The sequence below is a fragment of the Amphiprion ocellaris genome, chromosome 4 (genome assembly GCF_022539595.1).
Source record: "Amphiprion ocellaris isolate individual 3 ecotype Okinawa chromosome 4, ASM2253959v1, whole genome shotgun sequence".
Lineage (NCBI taxonomy): Eukaryota > Metazoa > Chordata > Actinopteri > Pomacentridae > Amphiprion > Amphiprion ocellaris.
This window is the reverse complement of record NC_072769.1, coordinates 18,941,132-18,963,604: the sequence shown is the minus strand read 5'-3', so window position 1 is coordinate 18,963,604 and position 22,473 is coordinate 18,941,132. Positions and strand designations below refer to the sequence as shown.

General features: G+C 41.1%; 2 protein-coding genes across 3 annotated transcripts in view; both read right to left on the bottom strand.

Moving 5' to 3' along the window:
• The window catches only part of rnf24 (ring finger protein 24), a 37,057-nt gene extending 32,989 nt beyond the window's left edge, over positions 1–4,068 (bottom strand). Inside the window, exon 1 of one of the 2 annotated variants that reach the window (XM_023268083.3) lies at positions 3,654–4,068. The gene's annotated coding sequence lies outside the window, so the exon portion shown is untranslated. Of the gene's footprint in view, positions 1–17; positions 3,605–3,653 lie in introns of those variants that run through there. The other variant, XM_023268084.3, reaches the window with a different exon arrangement.
• A 3,358-nt stretch (positions 4,069–7,426) lies between these two features.
• The window catches only part of LOC129348654 (glutathione S-transferase C-terminal domain-containing protein-like), a 30,625-nt gene continuing 15,578 nt past the window's right edge, over positions 7,427–22,473 (bottom strand). Inside the window, exon 6 of the mRNA XM_055009555.1 lies at positions 7,427–19,479. Within this exon, the coding sequence (XP_054865530.1) occupies positions 19,327–19,479 (153 nt within the window). The 3' untranslated portion in view covers positions 7,427–19,326. The remainder of the gene's footprint in view (positions 19,480–22,473) is intronic.

Sequence of the window (22,473 nt, the reverse complement as noted above, 5' to 3'; positions counted from 1 at the left end):
TGCAATTCGTTGCTTACCATGCCATCTTATGTTTCCAAAAAAATCTGCCAGGCTGCTGCTGTTGTGGTCCCAAGTGATTCAACTGCCTCTCAAGTGAGTCTTTAGTCCTGCAGATGGACTCCACAACTCCAATGTCTTGTGTCGTAGCTGGTGACAGTAGTTGGCCATTCCTCCATGGGTGGAATTTATGGTGTCCTTTCTCTACAGGCTTGGCAAGCTTGGTGTAGTAACACATGAACCTGTTCTCTACTTGGTGCAGGTTCTAGTAGGAGTAACCCTCCAGCTCACCACAGGTCTCCCATTGCAGCCCAAGACGGTGGATTTGGACTCCAACCACAGGCCGAAAGACTCACTTGAGAGGCAGCTTAACGACACAGAGGACCAAAACAACAGCAATCTGGCCAGACCGGACTGCAGGTAAGGGAGGAGTAGATGAGATGACTAGACTATATTGCTAGCAGCCACTAGGCTTTCAAAATAAAATGCGTCCATAGAGCACCGTTAATGGCGTGTCCAACTCTTCTGAGAGGCAGATCATATGCATTATTCACACAGTTCATGATTTAAGATTGTTGGAAAATGAATGTGAATACAACATACTCTTCAAGAAATTCATGTACATCTTCATTACATCACAATGCAGACAAATTGGATTTTACACTAACTTTTGTCATGGATTTTAACTGATTGTAATCTCTCCATTAAACATGAATCCAAAAGTCTACTTAGCAAGAAGTAAGGTTAAATTAACCAAAAGTGAAACCAAGTACAAACAATTCGTTGTTATCTATACTGTGCTTTACTACATATGAATATATAATAAGCCATTAAAATAACCTTTGGCTTTGCATGTTTCTCTTATTTCATCTTCCAGCTACATCTAGCCTGCCATCTAATGTCAAGCCACGATACAGTTGTACTTCCTGACAAAGACATTAGTAGAGATCGCTTCTGAAATCATATTATCACGGTAATAAACTTAGAATTTCATTATATTCGAGCACTGCTGGCACTGCAGAAAGACTTCCACATCACCCACATCTCAAGTGCTGCAGCAGTCAAGCTTGCATTTCCAGACTGAAAACGTGTTAGACAGGCTCTATGTGTTTAAAGAAACACTAAAACTCTGATATGTAATTTAACTAGTTAACCATTTCCTTCAAGGGACCCGTGCCAAGGAAGTTTCATGCACTTTGTGTAGTAATGCTAATTTCCTCATTAACTGGACAATTACACAACTGGTATTAACACACGTGCGGTCATAAAATGCATTCCCTACACTGAGTAGCAGGCTTTGTAAGTGGGTGTTCACAAGCTGTTTACTGTCAAGACAATCTCTGTATAAATAATCCTCTTAATCACAGGAACGTGTTTTTATATTTGGTAATACAAGGTGTAAAGAAAAGGAGATGGGCAAAATTTTACATTCAGACACCATCTAACTATCAGAACAGCTATTTAAATGGCTCTTTAGAAGAACAATGAGTTCAGATGAAGTCCAGCACTTTACTGGTACCACTGATCCCTTGGGGAAAAAAAACATCCCGCTCTGTATAAGTAAAAAGAGAAAGAGATGGACTTCAAGTCTTCCCTTATAAAAAAAAGAAAGATCTTAACTTGCAACAGCTATTTGTCAGTTGGCCAGTTGTTATAATGCCAATGTACATTTCAGTTTGCTTCATACTGACTGTTCTACTATGTATACTTGGATTTACATATTTCTTATTTCTTTCTCCAAAGTCTTACAACAGCAATGTAGTACCAACTTTTCTGTTTTCTGAGGATACTATGGACTATTTGCTGCCCTCTTTGACACAATTTTTACTCACGATATTTCCAGTCTTTGTCCAAAAGTGTTGTCTGTTTCAGTTTGAGCAATTTTCTGCATCCTGAAACTCCTCTAAATACCCGTTAGAATACAAACATAAGCGCTTGAAGGTCGCTGCAATAAGCTTTATGTATTTGAGTGGATACTATTATAGGGGATTTACATTTGTGTACCACTTAGTGCAATGCAATGTTTAACCACTCCAGATCAAGATTGTGTGATTGCTAATGCTCACGTTGAAAAGCATCTCTGATATCTACTAGTCCGTTCCACCAATGCCATGTCAAATTAAGCCTTAGGGATGGGGGGTTAGTGTATCTGGCAGATGCCATTTAGCCACAGAAAGCTTTCATTTGTTCTCTCTGTGTCACACTAGGCCAGTGTGGTAACTTTGTTTTGAAGGTTTTGTACCTGGTAAATAAAATTTGCTTACATAAATGGCTTGTAGAGGAATGCAAATTGAGGGAGCTAGTAATCAAATTTTCCTTCGCTTAGGACATAACAAGGACTCAACTCAGACTTGGCATTTTTCTAAGAGGTCTAATAGCTTAACAAATTTGAACTTCTGGTAAATGTGAAGTCATTTGTATTAGCCAAAAATCACAAGCCCATACAACATACACAATATTTTTGTTATTAGACAGATAAAGGTAATGGCATAGACTGTTCAATGCTGTGATTTAAAATATAACTTCCACAGATGTTTGAAAGATTACAGGACATCTATACCATCTCTAACTTGACAGCTGCTTCCACAACCAGAAACTAGGACTGCAAGCTTCAGAAATGGTATTACTTGCATTTTACAAAGGATTTTATTACAGCACCCGAGAAGTTCACAGATGCTACTAATCAATTTGTCTCTCCATTCTAGATATCCGGTCATGCGTACAGGGCATGGTATTGGTCTTAAAGGAGTCACAGAAAATAAAAACAAATTTGAACTTTTGCCATGTAAATCTATGAGGGGCTCTGACAACCTCAGTTCAACATGATGGCTGAGACACACCAAAAATATGGTTCAATACTGTTATATAATTTATGTTAGAGGGGTTATTGATTTTGAAGTGACAGTAAATGATCTTTGAACTTCTTGATAACATCACCAATCCATTTTTTCTTCACTCGTGTGCACAGAGATGTCCATTGTATTGCCCTCAGAGGTCATACCTACACACGTTTAAGTAGTATAACATATTTGCACTGCTCCCTGAGTTGCAGGCGTGTTACACCTCACACAATGCCGCCAGTGTTGCCGGAAACACAGGACTACCATGCGTTTTCATGAGGGTCACTACTGGGTAATGGTGAGGAGACTTTAGGTGTGGGCTTTATTTCTGTGCATGTCACTGCTGCAATGAGCAACGATTGTGTGGGTGACCGGGCATCATTGAGACTTTTAGTTAGCGGTTCAGTGTTTTACATAACATTATCCACATACAGCAGGGATCTTTGTATCGTGGCTGGGGCGTTTTTGGCGTGTTTATTGCTTGATCCAGCACGGACACAAATGGGCGTAGGCTGCTAGCTAGCAGCGTTAATGGCTACTAGCTACAAATGGCATAGCGTCGCTTAACGTGGAGCGGACCGTTGGCTGAATTAACTAGTTAAAATGTCTTTTTAAAGAGCGGTTAGGTCATTTCAGGAAACACTCGCATATTTCTCTGTCTGAGCCTGTTTCACAGCGTGCAATAACTCACAGGTTAAAGTGGCACCGGGCTAGTTTTCAAACGTGTCAGCATCAGTGCTCGTTGCCAAGTCCAGGTAACAGAAAACGCAAAGCTAGCGGCTAACAATTAGGGGGTTAACAGGAACATCCACTCACCAGCGACTCCTCCAGCACCGCCAGTAGTTGTCTTCTTCTGCGGTGCGTTTCTTCACACAACCCACTGAGGTGCCAACAAAAAAAGAAGAAAAAAAAAGTCGACCCAAACTGGTGGAAGCCTGTCGTGGCAACAAAATCCCCCACTTTATCTAGCCCCGCTGCAGGGTGACCACATCACAGAGTCCGGCCCGGAGGAAATCTCGCTGGATCCGACGAGATAAAGAATGCAGCTAACCGAGGCAGGAGTTTGTGGTTTCCACCCCCAAAAAAGGGGGCTTACAGTCGCACTCGGTTGTCTGCTAGCCCAGTACCACCAGTAGCCAGATCCCACCTCCTCCCAGTGAGCTCGACGTGCACAGACCGACGTGGGTGAAGCCCGGTGGAGGTTTTGAGGACAGCGTGTACGAGGGGAGTGATGCTCGAGCGGAGGGAGGGAGGGAGGAGATGCTGCACATGGTCACGTAGCTGATTGCGAGAGAGCCTGAAAAAAATAATGGTGGGAGTTTGAACCACTGTTGGATCCTCAGAAGTGACGCTTTGGGAAATCACGTCAGTGACAAAATGATTTCCACATTTTGTTCATGTGGAAATTTGGAGGAAAAAAAGCACAGAAACCTTCATTCACAACATGATTATTTGTATCATTTTCTACGTTGTAGATTAATACTGAAGATTAACACTTTTTTGTTTACAGCATAGCTCCATATGTATTCTTTACTCTAATAATTTTGTTTTGACGCACTGCAGTTTAGAATTGCACAAATATGTCCATCCTGTGTCCACCAGCTGAATGTCTGCATATTCATATTGTTCAGCAAGGAACACGGGGAGGAAAAGGTCACTTTCAGTTTAGCAGCCGGTACAAGAGGGCTTGCAGCTGCATCTCCAACTGGATTCCAGTTTTATTCGGTGGTGGAAATGACAGTGAATAAAAGATACAACAGAATAAATCTTCCAAAATATATAGATATGAAAGTAAAACATTTGCAGTTTACATCAACAGTTTTAACAAGAAGGAAATACAATCTTAGGCAATAGTCAAAGTATGTATGTTTATGTATGATGAAAGGTTAATGTGACTTTTTTGCACTTTGCTTTTGTACGTTAGCTTCATGTACATACTTGTTTAACTACATGCCCAATAGCAATAAACTAATGTGTATTTTGCTTTCATTTTCTTCTTGCCAGTCGCAAGTAGAGGTTCTCCTGCTTTAAAAAGGTTACATATGATGAGATGCATTATCACGTAAATGGACTTCATATGTAAAAAGTTAAAGGGCCTGTAATGCAGAGTGGTTCCCTTTCAGAGTGGTGTATAATTATTTAACTGGATCAATAAGGCTCGTACATTAAAGGTGACGCAGTACTTTACTGTTGTCGGCAACAAAGATGGAGCTTATTCACTTTGTGACGATGCATTTTATTTTATCATCATATGAATTCCAAATGACTGTAATGGAGTAAAAAGTGCAAACTATTCCTCTGTAATATATTGAAAGGACAACATAAAGTTATATGAGCAAACTTACATAGCTGATCAGTGAAAAAGAAGGTAGAGTAGATCAGTGCAATGGAATTACATCATGCTAACCTTCTGGAAAAAAAGATGCAAATATCTGAATCAAAATGTATTTTTTTAGCAGCCTGGTAGCATTTTTGAATGCAGACATGACGGCTGTCATAAAAAAATCTGTGAAGCTTTTCAGTGACTTGGTGACTAAATTAATTGACATGGCATCATCGGTATCAAAAAGAAATGACAAATACCACCGAAACTAGCAACTCCAAGGAAATCTTTGTAATGGTTTATAATTGATCTATAAAGTCTGTAAAAGCAAATAATTATTAGAGCAATTAAATCATTAGTTATCATGCAAAGATCATTTCATTCTGTCTCAAGTGCAAAGACTTTTAATGATAATGAAAATGTCTTAAATATCTCATCTAGTTGTCAAGAACCACAGAACATGTTAGAACAGCTGGCATTCAGCACAACAAGAGTAAAAAATTAATTTCACAACAGAGAACCCTTACTGGTTCTAAAGAGCACCTTTATTTTTAGGGTGATTGTTGTAGTAGCAGCAAGTATTGTTTATTCATGTCTGCTGTACTGAACTGTATGATGTTGGTCTTTATCAGTGAGGAGGCCTTGATGATGATTGTGATTCTTGCCTTTTCAGTAAAAAGGGTGTAAAAGCTGAGAAAGAGTCATGCAGCAGAAATATCTCAACATGAGCTCATTAAATATTTAAGGATGTCAGGACTGTTTTCATGTGATTTTCTCAATGGCTGTACAACCAGAAAGGTGTGGATTTTTTCTGAAACATGTTATGCATTTGATGTGTTTCTGGGGATGGAACAAAGCTAAACAACAATCATCCTCATTTAGAATAATTAAGATTAACGAACAGATTTTCACTGACTGAAAATCTATATATATCTATATATCTATATGTCTATATCTATATCTATATGTGTATATATATATATATATATATATAGGGATAGGGAGGGAAGGGGGTGTTACGACTGCGGTCGTATGAGGTTGTTTTTTTTCTGCGCTCTGTGTGTCTTTGTATTTAGCTAATCCAATATGTAAATACGGCTGCGCCGCACCACTGCCCGGATTGGACGTCACGTTGATGAGTCGGCGCCGGATTGGCTCGGTCTAACCACGAGGACGGACATAAAAAGCGGAAAGATGACGTCGCTTCCGGGGGTCAGAGAGCGAGGGAACCAGATGAGCTGACATTATTCAGTTGATAGAGGACAATTTACTCCTCTTTTCGGATCATTCTTGTCAAACGTCTGTGTTGTTCCATGATATTGATGTGCAGGGTCATCCTCCTGTCAAACAGCATGTATACAGGATTAATCCGACTAAACGGGCCCTAATGCAGCAGGAGGTGAGCTTTCTTGTGGAACATGGGTTAGCTGTCCCCAGCATCAGCGCATGTAGTTCTCCATGTGTGCTGGTTCCGAAACCAGACAACACTCCTCGTTTTTGTAATGATTACCGAAAGGTAAATGCCGTCACAAAACCCGACTCCTATCCGTTGCCACGGATGGAGGATTGTATAGACCGGGTGGGTTCAGCCAGATTTGTGACCAAACTGGACCTTCTAAAAGGCTACTGGCAGGTTCCGTTAACGCCCCGTGCTTCAGAAATATCTGCATTTGTTACTCCTGATGCTTTCCTCCAGTACACTGTTATGCCATTTGGGTTGAGAAACGCTCCCGCGACTTTCCAGCGTCTTATGCACGTAGTTCTGGCTGGAGTGAAAAACTGTGAGGCATATCTGGATGATGTAGTGGCTTATTCCTCCACGTGGTCAGATCATCTGAAGACACTATCTGAGATATTTACCGTATTTTCGCGACCATAAGGCGCACCGTATTAAAAGGCGCAGTCTATGTTCCAGGTGCTATTTCTGTATTTAACACATACATAAGGCGCACCGGATCATAGAGCGCGTGCATGGTAAAACATACCTGTACTAGCTTAAAACATGCATGCTAGCGTGTGTTTTAAACAAGGCAGCGGAAGCAAAACTGAGTTCAGTTGTACTTTATTGAAGTATTTAGCAATGTTTTCACGTTGTTTTTTGATCAATCCTCATTCACAAATCCATCAAAGTCCTCATCTTCTGTATCCGAAATGAACAGCTGGACTAGTTCTCCATGGAACACGCCAGGTTCCCGCTCGTCATTGTCAGTCAGTCTCGTTGCCGTGCGGCTCCTCATAAATGATGCCGGCTTTTGCGAGAGCTCGAACAACAGTGCAAGCAGACACGTTAGCCCAAGCATCCGCAATCCATTCACAAATTGTGGCGTAACTCGCCCGGCGCTGCCTCCCAGTCTTAGTAAAACTGTGTTCGCCATCTGTCATCCATCGCTCCCACGCCGTTCGCAACTTCACTTTGAACGCCCTGTTTACACCGATGTCCAGCGGTTGGAGTTCCTTCGTCAAGCCTCCCGGAATGATAGCAAGCTCCGAGTTCATTTGCTGCACTTGGTTTTTCACAGCGGCTGTGAGATGGACGCGCATGGAGTCACAGATCAACAGGGACGGTGACGCCAAACCCATGTTGTTTTGCATAATGCAAATACCGGCACTATATACCAACTGGGGGCGTGCCTTTAGCGTCTTCTTTCACGCCCACACTTCCCCCTTTAACGTTCTCATGCTGTCCTCTGTCACGTCCTTCTTTTCTCTATATAAGCAGCGTGTCGGCAGGAAATGCTCTCAGTCAGTCAAGCGGAACGTTAATCAAAGTCACACAGTAACATTTACAGATGTTGGAACTCGGTGCACACATAAGGCGCACCGTATTATAAGGCGCTCCGTCCTTTTTGGAGAAAATTTAAGGCTTTTAAGTGCGCCTTATGGTCGCGAAAATACGGTAGTCGTTTAGGAGAGGCATCTCTCACTCTTAACCTCACAAAATGTGAATTTGGGAAAGGAACTGTGACTTATCTGGGGAAACAGGTGGGTCAGGGCCAGGTTCGTCCAGTAACAGCCAAGGTGCAGGCTGTAGTAGAGTTCCCTGTTCCTCAGTCAAAACGAGCGTTGCGCCGTTTTCTTGGTATGTGTGGGTATTATCGAGGATTCTGCAGAAATTTTTCGGAGGTTGTCGCTCCTCTTACTGCCCTAGTTAGTCCGTTAAGAAATTTTGTGTGGACCCCCGCTTGTCAAGCTGCTTTTGAGTCAGCCAAAGCTCTGTTATGTAGCGCTCCTGTTCTTGCTGCGCCCGACTTTGCGCGTCCTTTTAAGTTGGAGGTGGATGCTAGTGTGTGGGGCGCAGGCGCTGTTCTCCTGCAGGAAGACGACCAGAAACTCGACCATCCCATCTGCTACTTTTCTAAAAAGTTCAACAAACATCAGGTACATTATAGCACCATAGAAAAGGAAGCACTGGCCTTGCTGCTCGCCCTGCAGAACTTCCAAGTTTATCTAGGTTCTAGCTCACAAACAGTTCAGGTTTTTACGGACCACAATCCTCTAGTGTTTCTCTCTAGGATGAGAAATTCCAACCAGAGGCTCATGCGTTGGTCTCTTTTGTTGCAGGATTTTAATTTGCAGATTTTACATAAGAAGGGTAGTGAAAATGTATTGGCTGACACTTTGTCTAGGCCCTAAATCCCATCTTTAAAATTATTTATTTTTTGCAATTACAACGTGAATCATTTGTGTGTTGTATGATCAAAACCCTATTAGATTTTCTATGCTGCATATTTCAGTTTGTACTTTGAGTCTAGTTTATGTGCTGTTTATTTTATTCTTGAATCTATAGGCTTTTACCACTTAGTTCTTTGGTTAAGCAATTTGTAGCATTGGCTTCAAAAAATTCTATACAAACACACTTTATTGTTTTTATATTATCATTTCTTTAATTATCTGTGCAACCTTTTTTCTACAAATATTTGATATTTGATATAGTTACATCCGAACTACACTACTGTTCAAAAGTTTGGGGTCATTTAGAAATGTCCTTATTTTTTGGAAAGAAAACCATTTTTTCATTGAAGTTAACATTAAATTAATCAGAAATACAGTCTAGACATTGTTAATGTGGTAAATGACTATTCTAGCTGGAAACGGCTGATTTTTAATGGAATATCTCCATAGAGGTACAGAGGAACATTTCCAGCAACCATCACTCCTGTGTTCTAATGGTACATTGTGTTAGCTAATGGTGTTGAAAGGCTAATTGATGATTAGAAAACCCTTGTGCAATTATGTTAGCACATGAATGAAAGTGTGAGTTTTCATGGAAAACATGCAACTGTGTGGGTGACCCCAAACTTTTGAACAGTAGTATAGAATAAAATCTCTTTTAATGTATGGAGCAGTTTAGTGTATATGAGTAAAACCAACCTAGTTTTGATATTTACTGCAGATATTTGTCTTTAACATACACCACCAGTCAAAAGTTCGGATGCACCTTCTCATTCCATGTTTTTTTTTATTTATTTGTATTATTTTTTACATTGTAAATTAATACTGAAGATTAACAATTTTTTGTTTACACCATAATTCCATATGTATATTTTTACAGTTTTGATGTCTTCAGTATTAATCTGCAATGTTGTTACAACTGCGGTCGTATGAGGTTGTTTTTTTCTTGCGCTCTGTGTGTCTGTATTGAGCTAATCCAATATGTAAATACGGCTGCGCCGCACCACTGCCCGGATTGGACGTCACGTTGATGAGTCGGCGCCGGATTGGCTCGGTCTACCACGAAATGAACAGCTGGGCTAGTTCTCCATGGAACACGCCAGGTTCCCGCTCGTCATTGTCAGAGTCAGTCTCGTTGCCGTGCGGCTCCTCATAAATGATGCCGGCTTTTGCGAGAGCTCGAACAACAGTGCAAGCAGACACGTTAGCCCAAGCATCCGCAATCCATTCACAAATTGTGGCGTAACTCGCCCGGCGCTGCCTCCCAGTCTTAGTAAAACTGTGTTCGCCATCTGTCATCCATCGCTCCCACGCCGTTCGCAACTTCACTTTGAACGCCCTGTTTACACCGCTGTCCAGCGGTTGGAGTTCCTTCGTCAAGCCTCCCGGAATGATAGCAAGCTCCGAGTTCATTTGCTGCACTTGGTTTTTCACAGCGGCTGTGAGATGGACGCGCATGGAGTCACAGATCAACAGGGACGGTGACGCCAAACCCATGTTGTTTTGCATAATGCAAATACCGGCACTATATACCAACTGGGGGCGTGCCTTTAGCGTCTTCTTTCACGCCCACACTTCCCCCTTTAACGTTCTCATACTCTCCTCTGTCACGTCCTCCTTTTCTCTATATAAGCAGCGTGTCGGCAGGAAATGCTCTCAGTCAGTCAAGCGGAGCGTAAATCAAAGTCACACAGTAACATTTACAGATGTTGGAACTCGGTGCACACATAAGGCGCACCGTATTATAAGGCGCTCCGTCCATTTTGGAGAAAATTTAAGGCTTTTAAGTGCGCCTTATGGTCGCGAAAATACGGTAGTCGTTTAGGAGAGGCATCTCTCACTCTTAACCTCACAAAATGTGAATTTGGGAAAGGAACTGTGACTTATCTGGGGAAACAGGTGGGTCAGGGCCAGGTTCGTCCAGTAACAGCCAAGGTGCAGGCTGTAGTAGAGTTCCCTGTTCCTCAGTCAAAACGAGCGTTGCGCCGTTTTCTTGGTATGTGTGGGTATTATCGAGGATTCTGCAGAAATTTTTCGGAGGTTGTCGCTCCTCTTACTGCCCTAGTTAGTCCGTTAAGAAATTTTGTGTGGACCCCCGCTTGTCAAGCTGCTTTTGAGTCAGCCAAAGCTCTGTTATGTAGCGCTCCTGTTCTTGCTGCGCCCGACTTTGCGCGTCCTTTTAAGTTGGAGGTGGATGCTAGTGTGTGGGGCGCAGGCGCTGTTCTCCTGCAGGAAGACGACCAGAAACTCGACCATCCCATCTGCTACTTTTCTAAAAAGTTCAACAAGCATCAGGTACATTATAGCACCATAGAAAAGGAAGCACTGGCCTTGCTGCTCGCCCTGCAGAACTTCCAAGTTTATCTAGGTTCTAGCTCACAAACAGTTCAGGTTTTTACGGACCACAATCCTCTAGTGTTTCTCTCTAGGATGAGAAATTCCAACCAGAGGCTCATGCGTTGGTCTCTTTTGTTGCAGGATTTTAATTTGCAGATTTTACATAAGAAGGGTAGTGAAAATGTATTGGCTGACACTTTGTCTAGGCCCTAAATCCCATCTTTAAAATTATTTATTTTTTGCAATTACAACGTGAATCATTTGTGTGTTGTATGATCAAAACCCTATTAGATTTTCTATGCTGCATATTTCAGTTTGTACTTTGAGTCTAGTTTATGTGCTGTTTATTTTATTCTTGAATCTATAGGCTTTTACCACTTAGTTCTTTGGTTAAGCAATTTGTAGCATTGGCTTCAAAAAATTCTATACAAACACACTTTATTGTTTTTATATTATCATTTCTTTAATTATCTGTGCAACCTTTTTTCTACAAATATTTGATATTTGATATAGTTACATCCGAACTACACTACTGTTCAAAAGTTTGGGGTCATTTAGAAATGTCCTTATTTTTTGGAAAGAAAACCATTTTTTCATTGAAGTTAACATTAAATTAATCAGAAATACAGTCTAGACATTGTTAATGTGGTAAATGACTATTCTAGCTGGAAACGGCTGATTTTTAATGGAATATCTCCATAGAGGTACAGAGGAACATTTCCAGCAACCATCACTCCTGTGTTCTAATGCTACATTGTGTTAGCTAATGGTGTTGAAAGGCTAATTGATGATTAGAAAACCCTTGTGCAATTATGTTAGCACATGAATGAAAGTGTGAGTTTTCATGGAAAACATGCAACTGTGTGGGTGACCCCAAACTTTTGAACAGTAGTATAGAATAAAATCTCTTTTAATATATAGAGCAGTTTAGTGTATATGAGTAAAACCAACCTGGTTTTGATATTTACTGCAGATATTTGTCTTTAACATACACCACCAGTCAAAAGTTCGGATGCACCTTCTCATTCCATGTTTTTTTTTTATTTATTTGTATTATTTTTTACATTGTAAATTAATACTGAAGATTAACAATTTTTTGTTTACACCATAATTCCATATGTATATTTTTACAGTTTTGATGTCTTCAGTATTAATCTGCAATGTTGTTACAACTGCGGTCGTATGAGGTTGTTTTTTTCTTGCGCTCTGTGTGTCTGTATTGAGCTAATCCAATATGTAAATACGGCTGCGCCGCACCACTGCCCGGATTGGACGTCACGTTGATGAGTCGGCGCCGGATTGGCTCGGTCTACCACGAAATGAACAGCTGGGCTAGTTCTCCATGGAACACGCCAGGTTCCCGCTCGTCATTGTCAGAGTCAGTCTCGTTGCCGTGCGGCTCCTCATAAATGATGGCGGCTTTTGCGAGAGCTCGAACAACAGTGCAAGCAGACACGTTAGCCCAAGCATCCGCAATCCATTCACAAATTGTGGCGTAACTCGCCCGGCGCTGCCTCCCAGTCTTAGTAAAACTGTGTTCGCCATCTGTCATCCATCGCTCCCACGCCGTTCGCAACTTCACTTTGAACGCCCTGTTTACACCGCTGTCCAGCGGTTGGAGTTCCTTCGTCAAGCCTCCCGGAATGATAGCAAGCTCCGAGTTCATTTGCTGCACTTGGTTTTTCACAGCGGCTGTGAGATGGACGCGCATGGAGTCACAGATCAACAGGGACGGTGACGCCAAACCCATGTTGTTTTGCATAATGCAAATACCGGCACTATATACCAACTGGGGGCGTGCCTTTAGCGTCTTCTTTCACGCCCACACTTCCCCCTTTAACGTTCTCATACTCTCCTCTGTCACGTCCTCCTTTTCTCTATATAAGCAGCGTGTCGGCAGGAAATGCTCTCAGTCAGTCAAGCGGAGCGTAAATCAAAGTCACACAGTAACATTTACAGATGTTGGAACTCGGTGCACACATAAGGCGCACCGTATTATAAGGCGCTCCGTCCTTTTTGGAGAAAATTTAAGGCTTTTAAGTGCGCCTTATGGTCGCGAAAATACGGTAGTCGTTTAGGAGAGGCATCTCTCACTCTTAACCTCACAAAATGTGAATTTGGGAAAGGAACTGTGACTTATCTGGGGAAACAGGTGGGTCAGGGCCAGGTTCGTCCAGTAACAGCCAAGGTGCAGGCTGTAGTAGAGTTCCCTGTTCCTCAGTCAAAACGAGCGTTGCGCCGTTTTCTTGGTACGTGTGGGTATTATCGAGGATTCTGCAGAAATTTTTCGGAGGTTGTCGCTCCTCTTACTGCCCTAGTTAGTCCGTTAAGAAATTTTGTGTGGACCCCCGCTTGTCAAGCTGCTTTTGAGTCAGCCAAAGCTCTGTTATGTAGCGCTCCTGTTCTTGCTGCGCCCGACTTTGCGCGTCCTTTTAAGTTGGAGGTGGATGCTAGTGTGTGGGGCGCAGGCGCTGTTCTCCTGCAGGAAGACGACCAGAAACTCGACCATCCCATCTGCTACTTTTCTAAAAAGTTCAACAAGCATCAGGTACATTATAGCACCATAGAAAAGGAAGCACTGGCCTTGCTGCTCGCCCTGCAGAACTTCCAAGTTTATCTAGGTTCTAGCTCACAAACAGTTCAGGTTTTTACGGACCACAATCCTCTAGTGTTTCTCTCTAGGATGAGAAATTCCAACCAGAGGCTCATGCGTTGGTCTCTTTTGTTGCAGGATTTTAATTTGCAGATTTTACATAAGAAGGGCAGTGAAAATGTATTGGCTGACACTTTGTCTAGGTCCTATATGAATTAAATACCTTAGGGGGGTATTTAATTCTTGGGGAAGGGGGTGTTAAGACTGCGGTCGTATGAGGTTGTATTTTTCTGCGCTCTGTGTGTCTGTATTTAGCTAATCCAATATGTAAATGCAGCTGCGCCGCACCACTGCCAGGATTGGACGTCACGTTGATGAGTCGGCGCCGGATTGGCTCGGTCTAACCACGAGGACGGACATAACAGCTTAGGAGCGTTAAAGCTTAGGAAATGTGATGTTTTGCTGCTTTTCTTGGTCATATCTGACAGACTGAATGTGTTTGGGTTTTGGGATGTTTTTCAAACATCTCAGCAGGAAATTTCTTCTATTTTACATAAAAAATAAAATGATGAATGAGGAAAATAATAGGCTGATTAAGCGATAAACTAAATAATCATTACTGGCAACTCTGATAGACAAAGATTCCTTAAACTTTAAGATATTTTAACATTGAATGCTAAACTTTCAATCTTTAACTTAATATCAAAGCTGACAGCAACTGTAGCAGTGAATTATTGTTTGGAAATAAGAAAAAAAACATAAAACAAAACATAAAAATGGAGAATAAAAAAGAAGTGTATTTTACTTTTTCGGACTTGGCAGCAATCAGAATTCTGTAAAGTAGTTGAAGAACATTTACTATATTTACAGATGCTTCCCCACATGTCATAAATAACATCCCACCATGGTTTGTTTCACTGACGGAAAAGTGACTCCGTCTGTCGAGGAAACATTTCCATCCCGACATGAGTTTCTTTCAGGATGACGAAGTCCCCATCAACGGGGCAGCAGGGATCAGCGTGTGGTTTGAGGAGTATAAAAATGATCTGAATCCTGATAATGATCCTTCACAGTCAGAGTTTGGACTGATAGTCTCTCTCTATGAGTAAACCACTATCATCAAAGCACCAAATAAGGGAACATCTTTTGGAAGAAATGCATTCAACCCTCCAGTGGAGTTACTGAGATTTGGAGAATGGAAGCAGCGAAGCACTGAAGCCGTTCTGTCAACTTCTGACCATAGCGACGGATTTTCATTTAATTTGTCACCCATCTGCGTATGCTGGTTCTGCTGACATGTCTCAGCAGAACAGCATCTCAGTCATGCTCTAATTCAGCAGCATATATTGTGATGACACTGTACCGGTTTGCGCGTCGTCGATGTTATTTTCCTATACATTCCACGCTTTTGTGTATCAGCGCCCTATTACCCACCAGACACTTTTTCCATCAACAACCCCACAAAGATTATCACGCTTCTCTCTTAGGATTTCCTTTAAACACAGACTTCAAACGCATTAGGCAGTTAAGCAGTTTGGTAGCAGGTGGCAGACACACTAAATGCGAGCTTTGGTCTGCCATGCTGCTTAGACGGTCGCAGACTTGCTAGCAGGCTCAGGAGAGATGAGATCAAACATGGTTAGAAAATGTTAGTGGGAGAGGTTGAGCTCTGTTCACTGATATGGAGCAGAAACAAGTGTGACAGGTGGTGTCAGGTACATATGAAAGGGCTTCAGACTGACGAGGCATTGGGGAGCCTTCTCAGTTTTGCGGGGAAGCTTTGATAAGCTGGAGAGCTATCAGGGTGAAGAGAGTCCTCACTATAATGAAACACTGTACGGAGAAGCTCCAGCACAGGCCCAGAGGTTTCAGTCTGATAAAACACTTCCCTCACAATCCGACAACACTGATCTGGCAGCTGTTCACCGCAGCTGTTTTGTCGCCGTGTAGAAATCCCCACATTAACATTTTTTCACTGTTCTCAAAAGTCCAGGCCTTTTGAAAAACTACAACAGCGGCGGATATGTTACAGTGTAAAACAAACTTCATAAAACACATTCACAGTTTCAGCACGTTAACAGCAACAGCAGACAACAGAACTCAGCAAACCTCTACTTACTTTAATATCCATCAGTTCGAAGCTGTTTGACCTTACAGTAATTGCATTCATTCAATTAGTTGGTTGAACATTACGGTATTTGCTCCATGTATAATTAAAAACAGACTGTTTAGGTTTAGTAAATTAAAAATACAGGCCACACAGCAGAAACTCAGCGCAACAAATGTCAGTAAACCTTTCATAACAGAGATTGAGATCCTATATTTTTTCAATACTTTGCATGTACCATGGGATGCACAGTAGCTTGGTCGTGGTAGCTTTCTCCTTGCAGCGAGAAGATCCTGGTTCGCGTCCCGGCCTTCCCGGGATCTTTCTGCATGGAGTTTGCATGTTCTCTTCGGGTACTCCTGCTCCCACAGTCCAAAAACATGCTGAGGTTAATTGGTAACTCTAAACTGTCTGTAGGTGTGAATGTGAGTGTGATTGTTTGTCTCTATATGTAGTCCTGTGATAGACTGGTGACCTGTCCAGGTGTCCCCTGCCTTCACCATAAGTCAGCTGGGATAGACTCCAGCCCTCCACGACCCTAATGAGGCTAAAGTGGTGTACAGAAAATGGATGGATGGATGTACCATTGTATTTTTGACAACAGACTTGATCCTAGTTGGCATGGAAGATACCAGTGGCCAGACATTTCTAGACAGATGTTCTGCTGTTCTTCAGAGACATTTTTTATTTAGCAGCTTTTCGCTGGAGGGGCTGTGTTGCACTACCTCACTCTCTAAAGGTCTTCTATTGGATTAAAATCAGACAACATACTTGGCCAGCTTATAGTTTTCACATTTTCCTTCTTTAGACACTCTTCTGTGATTTTGGCAGTCAGCTCTGGATCACAGCTGGAACATTCCTCCTCTGCCAAACTGCTGCAGACTGGGAGTTTTCTTGACAGTATTTTGGTATATCCGGAACAATTCATGGTGCCATCTATAAATGCCATCTTCCCAGCACCTTTTGCACTCATTCAGCCTCTTGTCATCACACTCCCACCACTGTTCTTCACTGTCTGGACTATGCATTCATTGTGGTAGTCCTGGCCAGGTTCATAACAAACATGCCGCAACTCATCAGAGCCGAGCAAAGCCATGTTGACCATAATCTGAGCAAAGCACGTGCTTTAAATAGTAATCGGGGTTCCTTTTATGTCCTTTCATGTCATGTCAGTTTAAGCAAGGTTTAATCTTTGTAACAGGAGTGTTGTTGTTCAACGTCGCCCTGAGAATTTCATTAATGATGATTTTACACAGTGTTCTTCACTGTCAATCCCTGAAGCATTTCCCTGCCTGTTATTCAGAGCTAGACTGTGTGAGTGGTGCACTGTCCATGGTGTCATTTTAAGTGGACAGATGCTGTGGCTTCAATTAGCGGTACCACAGCTTGTTCTACACCACATGATTACTGCTGCAACTGTGTTTTTAGTGGGTGATCAATCTTCCTGTATTATTTTCCATCTTTGAAGGTCTCACAATCAGATTTTTTAGTTCCTCTGTCAGTTATTTTCCGTGAAGCACCATGATGCAGACATGAATATCAACAATGCCCATAGTTCCGAAAACTGAGAAAGTTCTGCTGCTCACAGGTAATTTCATAACAATGTTCATGGAGTTACGCTGATTGGAAAATAACCGTGGACTCAATTTTCTTTCAGAGATAACAGGCCTTCTAACCTGCGTTTCAATGGTGACAAGTGTCTTCACTTTTGTTGCATTGAGTTTCTACCTTGTGGCTTGTATTTTTTATATATACACTATCGTTCAAAAGTTTGGAGTCACTTAGAAACGTCTTTATTTTTGAAAGAAAAGCAGTTTTTCTCAATGAAGATAACATTAATCAGAAATACAGTCTAGACACTGGTAATGTGGTAAATGACTATTCTAGCAGGAAACAGCTGATTTTTAATGGAATATCTCCATAGGGGTACAGAGGAACATTTCCAGCAACCATCACTCCTGTGTTCTAATGCTACATTGTGTTAGCTAATGGTGTTGAAAGGCTAATTGACGATTAGAAAGCCTTTGTGCAATTATGTTAGCACATGCATAAACGTGTGAGTTTTCATGGAAAACATGAAATTCTCTGGGTGAGCCCAAACTTTTAAACGGTAGTGTACATTTATCTTCACAATGGTACTTCGTTCCAGTTGTATGAAATGCTTTTGCAACTGTTTGAATTATACTTTGCCCTGGTTTACTGTTTTGACTCTCAGTGCCCCTATTGACCCAGTTTAGCAAATACTGGTGACTGTTATGGAGCATTAGGAGCCACATATTTCTGACAGGAGTTGGTGGAGACCAAAACATAGCTAAAAGACTCAGAAATACAAATGGATGTTAATATACACTGGAAGTTTAAACACCCCCAAGTTCGTAAAATGGCATGTTTACAGCTTGTTCCACCACCTCCAAGTAAAAAAATAGCTTTAATCCTTGTTTCAAAGGTTAAATTCAGGTCAAAATGGGACCATAAAATTCAAACTTAGGCTTATCCATGAACCACATGTTTATCCACTGGTAGTTCAACTTTAATCACTTAATATTATCCCTGATGATTCAAGACACATACACTACCGTTCAAAAGTTTGGGGTCACTTAGAAATGTCCTTATTTCTGAAAGGAAAGCAACCATCACTCCTGTGTTGTAATGCTACATTGTGTTAGCTAGTCATGTTAAAAGACTAATTGATGACTAGAAAATCGTTGTGCAAATATGTTAGCACGTGAATTAAAGTGAGAGTTTTCATGGAAAACATGAAATTGTGTGTGTGACCTCAAACTTTTGAACAGTAGTGTATATAACTAACCCCAACCCTAAAGTGACTTACTAAAAATGATTATTGAGAAGTGATGCAATTTGGAATTATATCATATTCAAGTGATTTTGCACTAGACTTCGGTTGTATACTCTATATAGATATGATTTATGTGTCCAAAAAAATTTAATAAAAACATGCTGGTGTTCAGCCCTACATGATAATCGGAAATCAAAGTGGAACCATGGTTCTAGTCTGGCAAGCTACCAGGAGTCATTCTAAAAATATGTACTTGATACATTTCAGCACAATGGTGTGCAAAAGCTTTAGGCGTTAAAGGAGTATAGATTCTTATCCATCACGCAATAACATCAGGGAGGCGTCAGATTGGTCTCAAATTCACAATTTCACGCTGCAGCCATGACATCGACCCCAAGTCTAGTCATGAAAAATAATCTTCTGTGACAAGCAGGATAGGCGGTCCTGCATCAGATGATACGCCCTCGAAGATGCTTGCAGCAACCTACCTGCCAAGTACTCTGACAAACTGTGCCAAGTGTACCAAGGAGAATTGGGGCTGATTTAAAAAGGCAAACGGTAGTCACGCCAGATATTGATTCAATTAGTTTTTTTTTCTCTTTACTGCACGTTGGATGAAGCTAATTGACAAATGATGACTGAATAGTAATAACACTCATTTTAATTACAGAGCCTAAAATGTTTGCATGGCATTGTATGTGTCTGTGACTGTTCAAGTACAGGGAGAAAATTGTAAACAGTACCAATGAGTCGCCTCTCAGGGGGGAGCTGGATGGCAGTTTGGTCTGCGAAGCGACACAGGATCATGTGTTCCTGAAACAAGGACATGTGATGAGTATAGGAACTGTTGCATTTTGCAGTAAAGTGCTGGATAATATCTGTTCAGCCTCAAAAGCACACATTTTGGTCCTGCCACGGCAACAAGTGCAATGTCATTAAGTACATCAGAGGCTTAAAGTATTCTACAAAAATATACACTCATCTGCCAATTTATTACGTACAACTATGAAATTTTCTTATATAAAGCTGCTGCATTTTCAAAAATATGATAAAAAATGAGCTCATTAATACACATAATAAACTTATTAATGATGTCATAGTGGGTGGTGGTGGTGAAGCACCATATACTACATTCATGTATATGAAAAAGGTGGGCAAAATATAAAGGACGCTTTTAAATGCAGTCCCCTAGTGAATCATCACAATAGCTATGACCTCCATAATAAATAAAAGGTACAATTATTGCATTTTTAACAGCCTGACAACAGATAACAATGCAAAAGTGTCTTAAAAGTAGAATTTGTGGCAGAGCTGTTCTATTGGATTGCATTAGATTTTGCAGGTGTTCCTAATAAAATGGCCAGTGAGTTTATGTTTTTTAAAAATTATCCATCAAGTGAAGCCAACACTACTGTGAATGAACTATCTATTCATCCTTTTTTCTACATCTTGTTGTCCTACTTACAGCTGAAAGGCAGAAAAACATTCTCAGAAGATCACATGGCTAAAAATTTTATGCAGGACCTTCAGCCAAACAGTATTCAATGTCTTTTTTAGTGACACTAGTGGCACGGCTCCGAAGATGGCAATGCCATTCAGTCGTCGCTTTGGTCCCTGCTGACATACCTGCCACTGGATGATGCTTTGTATTTAGATTGGGCTATAAAAGAAACCCCATAATTATCATGTTAAAAAAAATCCCTTAATAACAGCAAAAAACTCATAATTTAGTAATTTACAATAAATGTACAATACCGTACAAAAGCTTGGGGTCATTTAGAAATGTCCTTATTTTCAAAAGAAAAGCATTTTTTTCAATGAAGATAACATTAGATTAACTTGAAATACAGTCTAAATAATGTGGTAAATGACTATTCTAGCTGGAAACAGCTGATTTTTAATGGAATATCTCCATAGAGGTACAGAGGAACATTTCCAGCAACCATCACTCCTGTGTTCTAATGCTACATTGTGTTAGCTAATGGTGTTGAAAGGCTAATTGATGATTAGAAAACCCTTGTGCAATTATGTTAGCATATGAATAAAAGTGTGAGTTTTCATGGAAAACATGAAATTGACCCCAAAGTTCTGAACTGTAGTGTAGAATAAAATCTCTTTTAATGTATGGAGTAGTTTGGTGTGTTAACATTCAGTGAAAAGTGACCATTTTTTAGATGCAGGTTAATTATGGCCACAGTTTGTGAGTTTTCATGGAAAGCATGAAATTTGTGACCCCAGATTTGTGAACGGTAGTGTATGCAATTTGTCATCTGCACAACCTACAACCTGTCAGACTATAGCTGAAACCTGGACGGCCAAAACAAACAAAAACACATTATTGGAAACAAAGTACAACACTGAAAGAGCGCATCACAACATTGGTGATTTAGTTGGGATTTCTAAAGCTGGATAAACAGCAGAGCAACAATACAATCCAACCAAAGTATTTTGTATTAATGGAGCTGATTATGATATGGATTACTTCAAGGTGTTCATCGTGATGCATTGTAAATCCAAATAACAGCAAGATCCTCATGAATGTCTTATATCTCGCCTTTTGTCTTGGATATTTTATAAATGGTGTATTGCTAACAAGCCTCTTGTGGTAGTTCTTGTTGAGTTCAAATCCCAGCAGCGGAACATCTGTCGGTTTTTCAGTCATTACTGAGCCAGTGATGTGAATCACACCTGTAGCTGTCTAATTTGTAAGTGATAGCTTTCTAATTTATATATTTTTCTTGTGATATATTTGTAGCTGCAGCTGTTTTCACCAATGTGCACTCGCCAATACATGCGTCCTTGTAAATTCTTCAGGGGAGACCAGATGAGCCCATTTATTTCTAATCGAAGGACAAACTTTTCCACTCCAGTTTTACCTTGTTATGGTTCCTGGAACAAGGGACTCAGGAGAGCGGTTAGTCATCTCTAACCTGCCTCTACTTTAATTGATTCCATTCTTCACTCCGCAGGGCACAGAGCAGGTGCTTAAAGTTAGTGTTGAGCACCAATATCTCACACCATTAGCCTTTTATTCCAGCAGCGCGCTATCCGTCAACGTGCTGTCATTTTGTTTAACTACTGTAGTTCAGGAAGGACAACTGTGGTTCCGCTATAAAACAAGGCAATCCACAATTAAAAGCTGTGAAATAATCGGTGTGCTTTGGTCCCCTTTTGTCCTCTGAGAATGCACTACAGCTTTTTATTTCTGCAAGTGAGGTGGTGAACAGAGGCAACAGGAACCAGTGGGATTCTGTTGGCTGAGCCCAAATAAAAAGCAAATACCGAACATGGTTGTTGAAAGTAAAACCATGTGGGGAAGAGGAGACGAGGGGAGATTTAGGGCTCGGGTTTATAGTGGCAGATAATGTGTCTGCTGATTTAAATAGAATATATATTTCTCCTGCTGTGTGGCTACGTGTCCAGTTTTGTTTTGTTTTTTTGCCTCCACACAGAGAAAATGGCAATTGTGATTGTTTTGCTCGCTGGGCTTTAGGAGAAATGGAAGAATATTGTAATTTCATATTTACTACAATGCATACTTACATGGTCTTTTACTATCTAAAGGGCCTCTCGAGCCTGGAAAAATCTGTTTCCAGCAGTGCACAAAAGAAAAAGAAGTTTGAGGTGGTCCGATGTTGTGACATGTCAACTCTGGAGGTTGCTATGGTTAGGACCTGCAGCTACTTCTGCACAGATATTCCCCAGAGGCACTGACAGGTCCCATATATCATCATGGGATAGGCCCTCCCAGAGTACAGCGATGTGTTTGTGCTGAGCGATAAGGGATTGAGACTGGAGTGTGCGAGC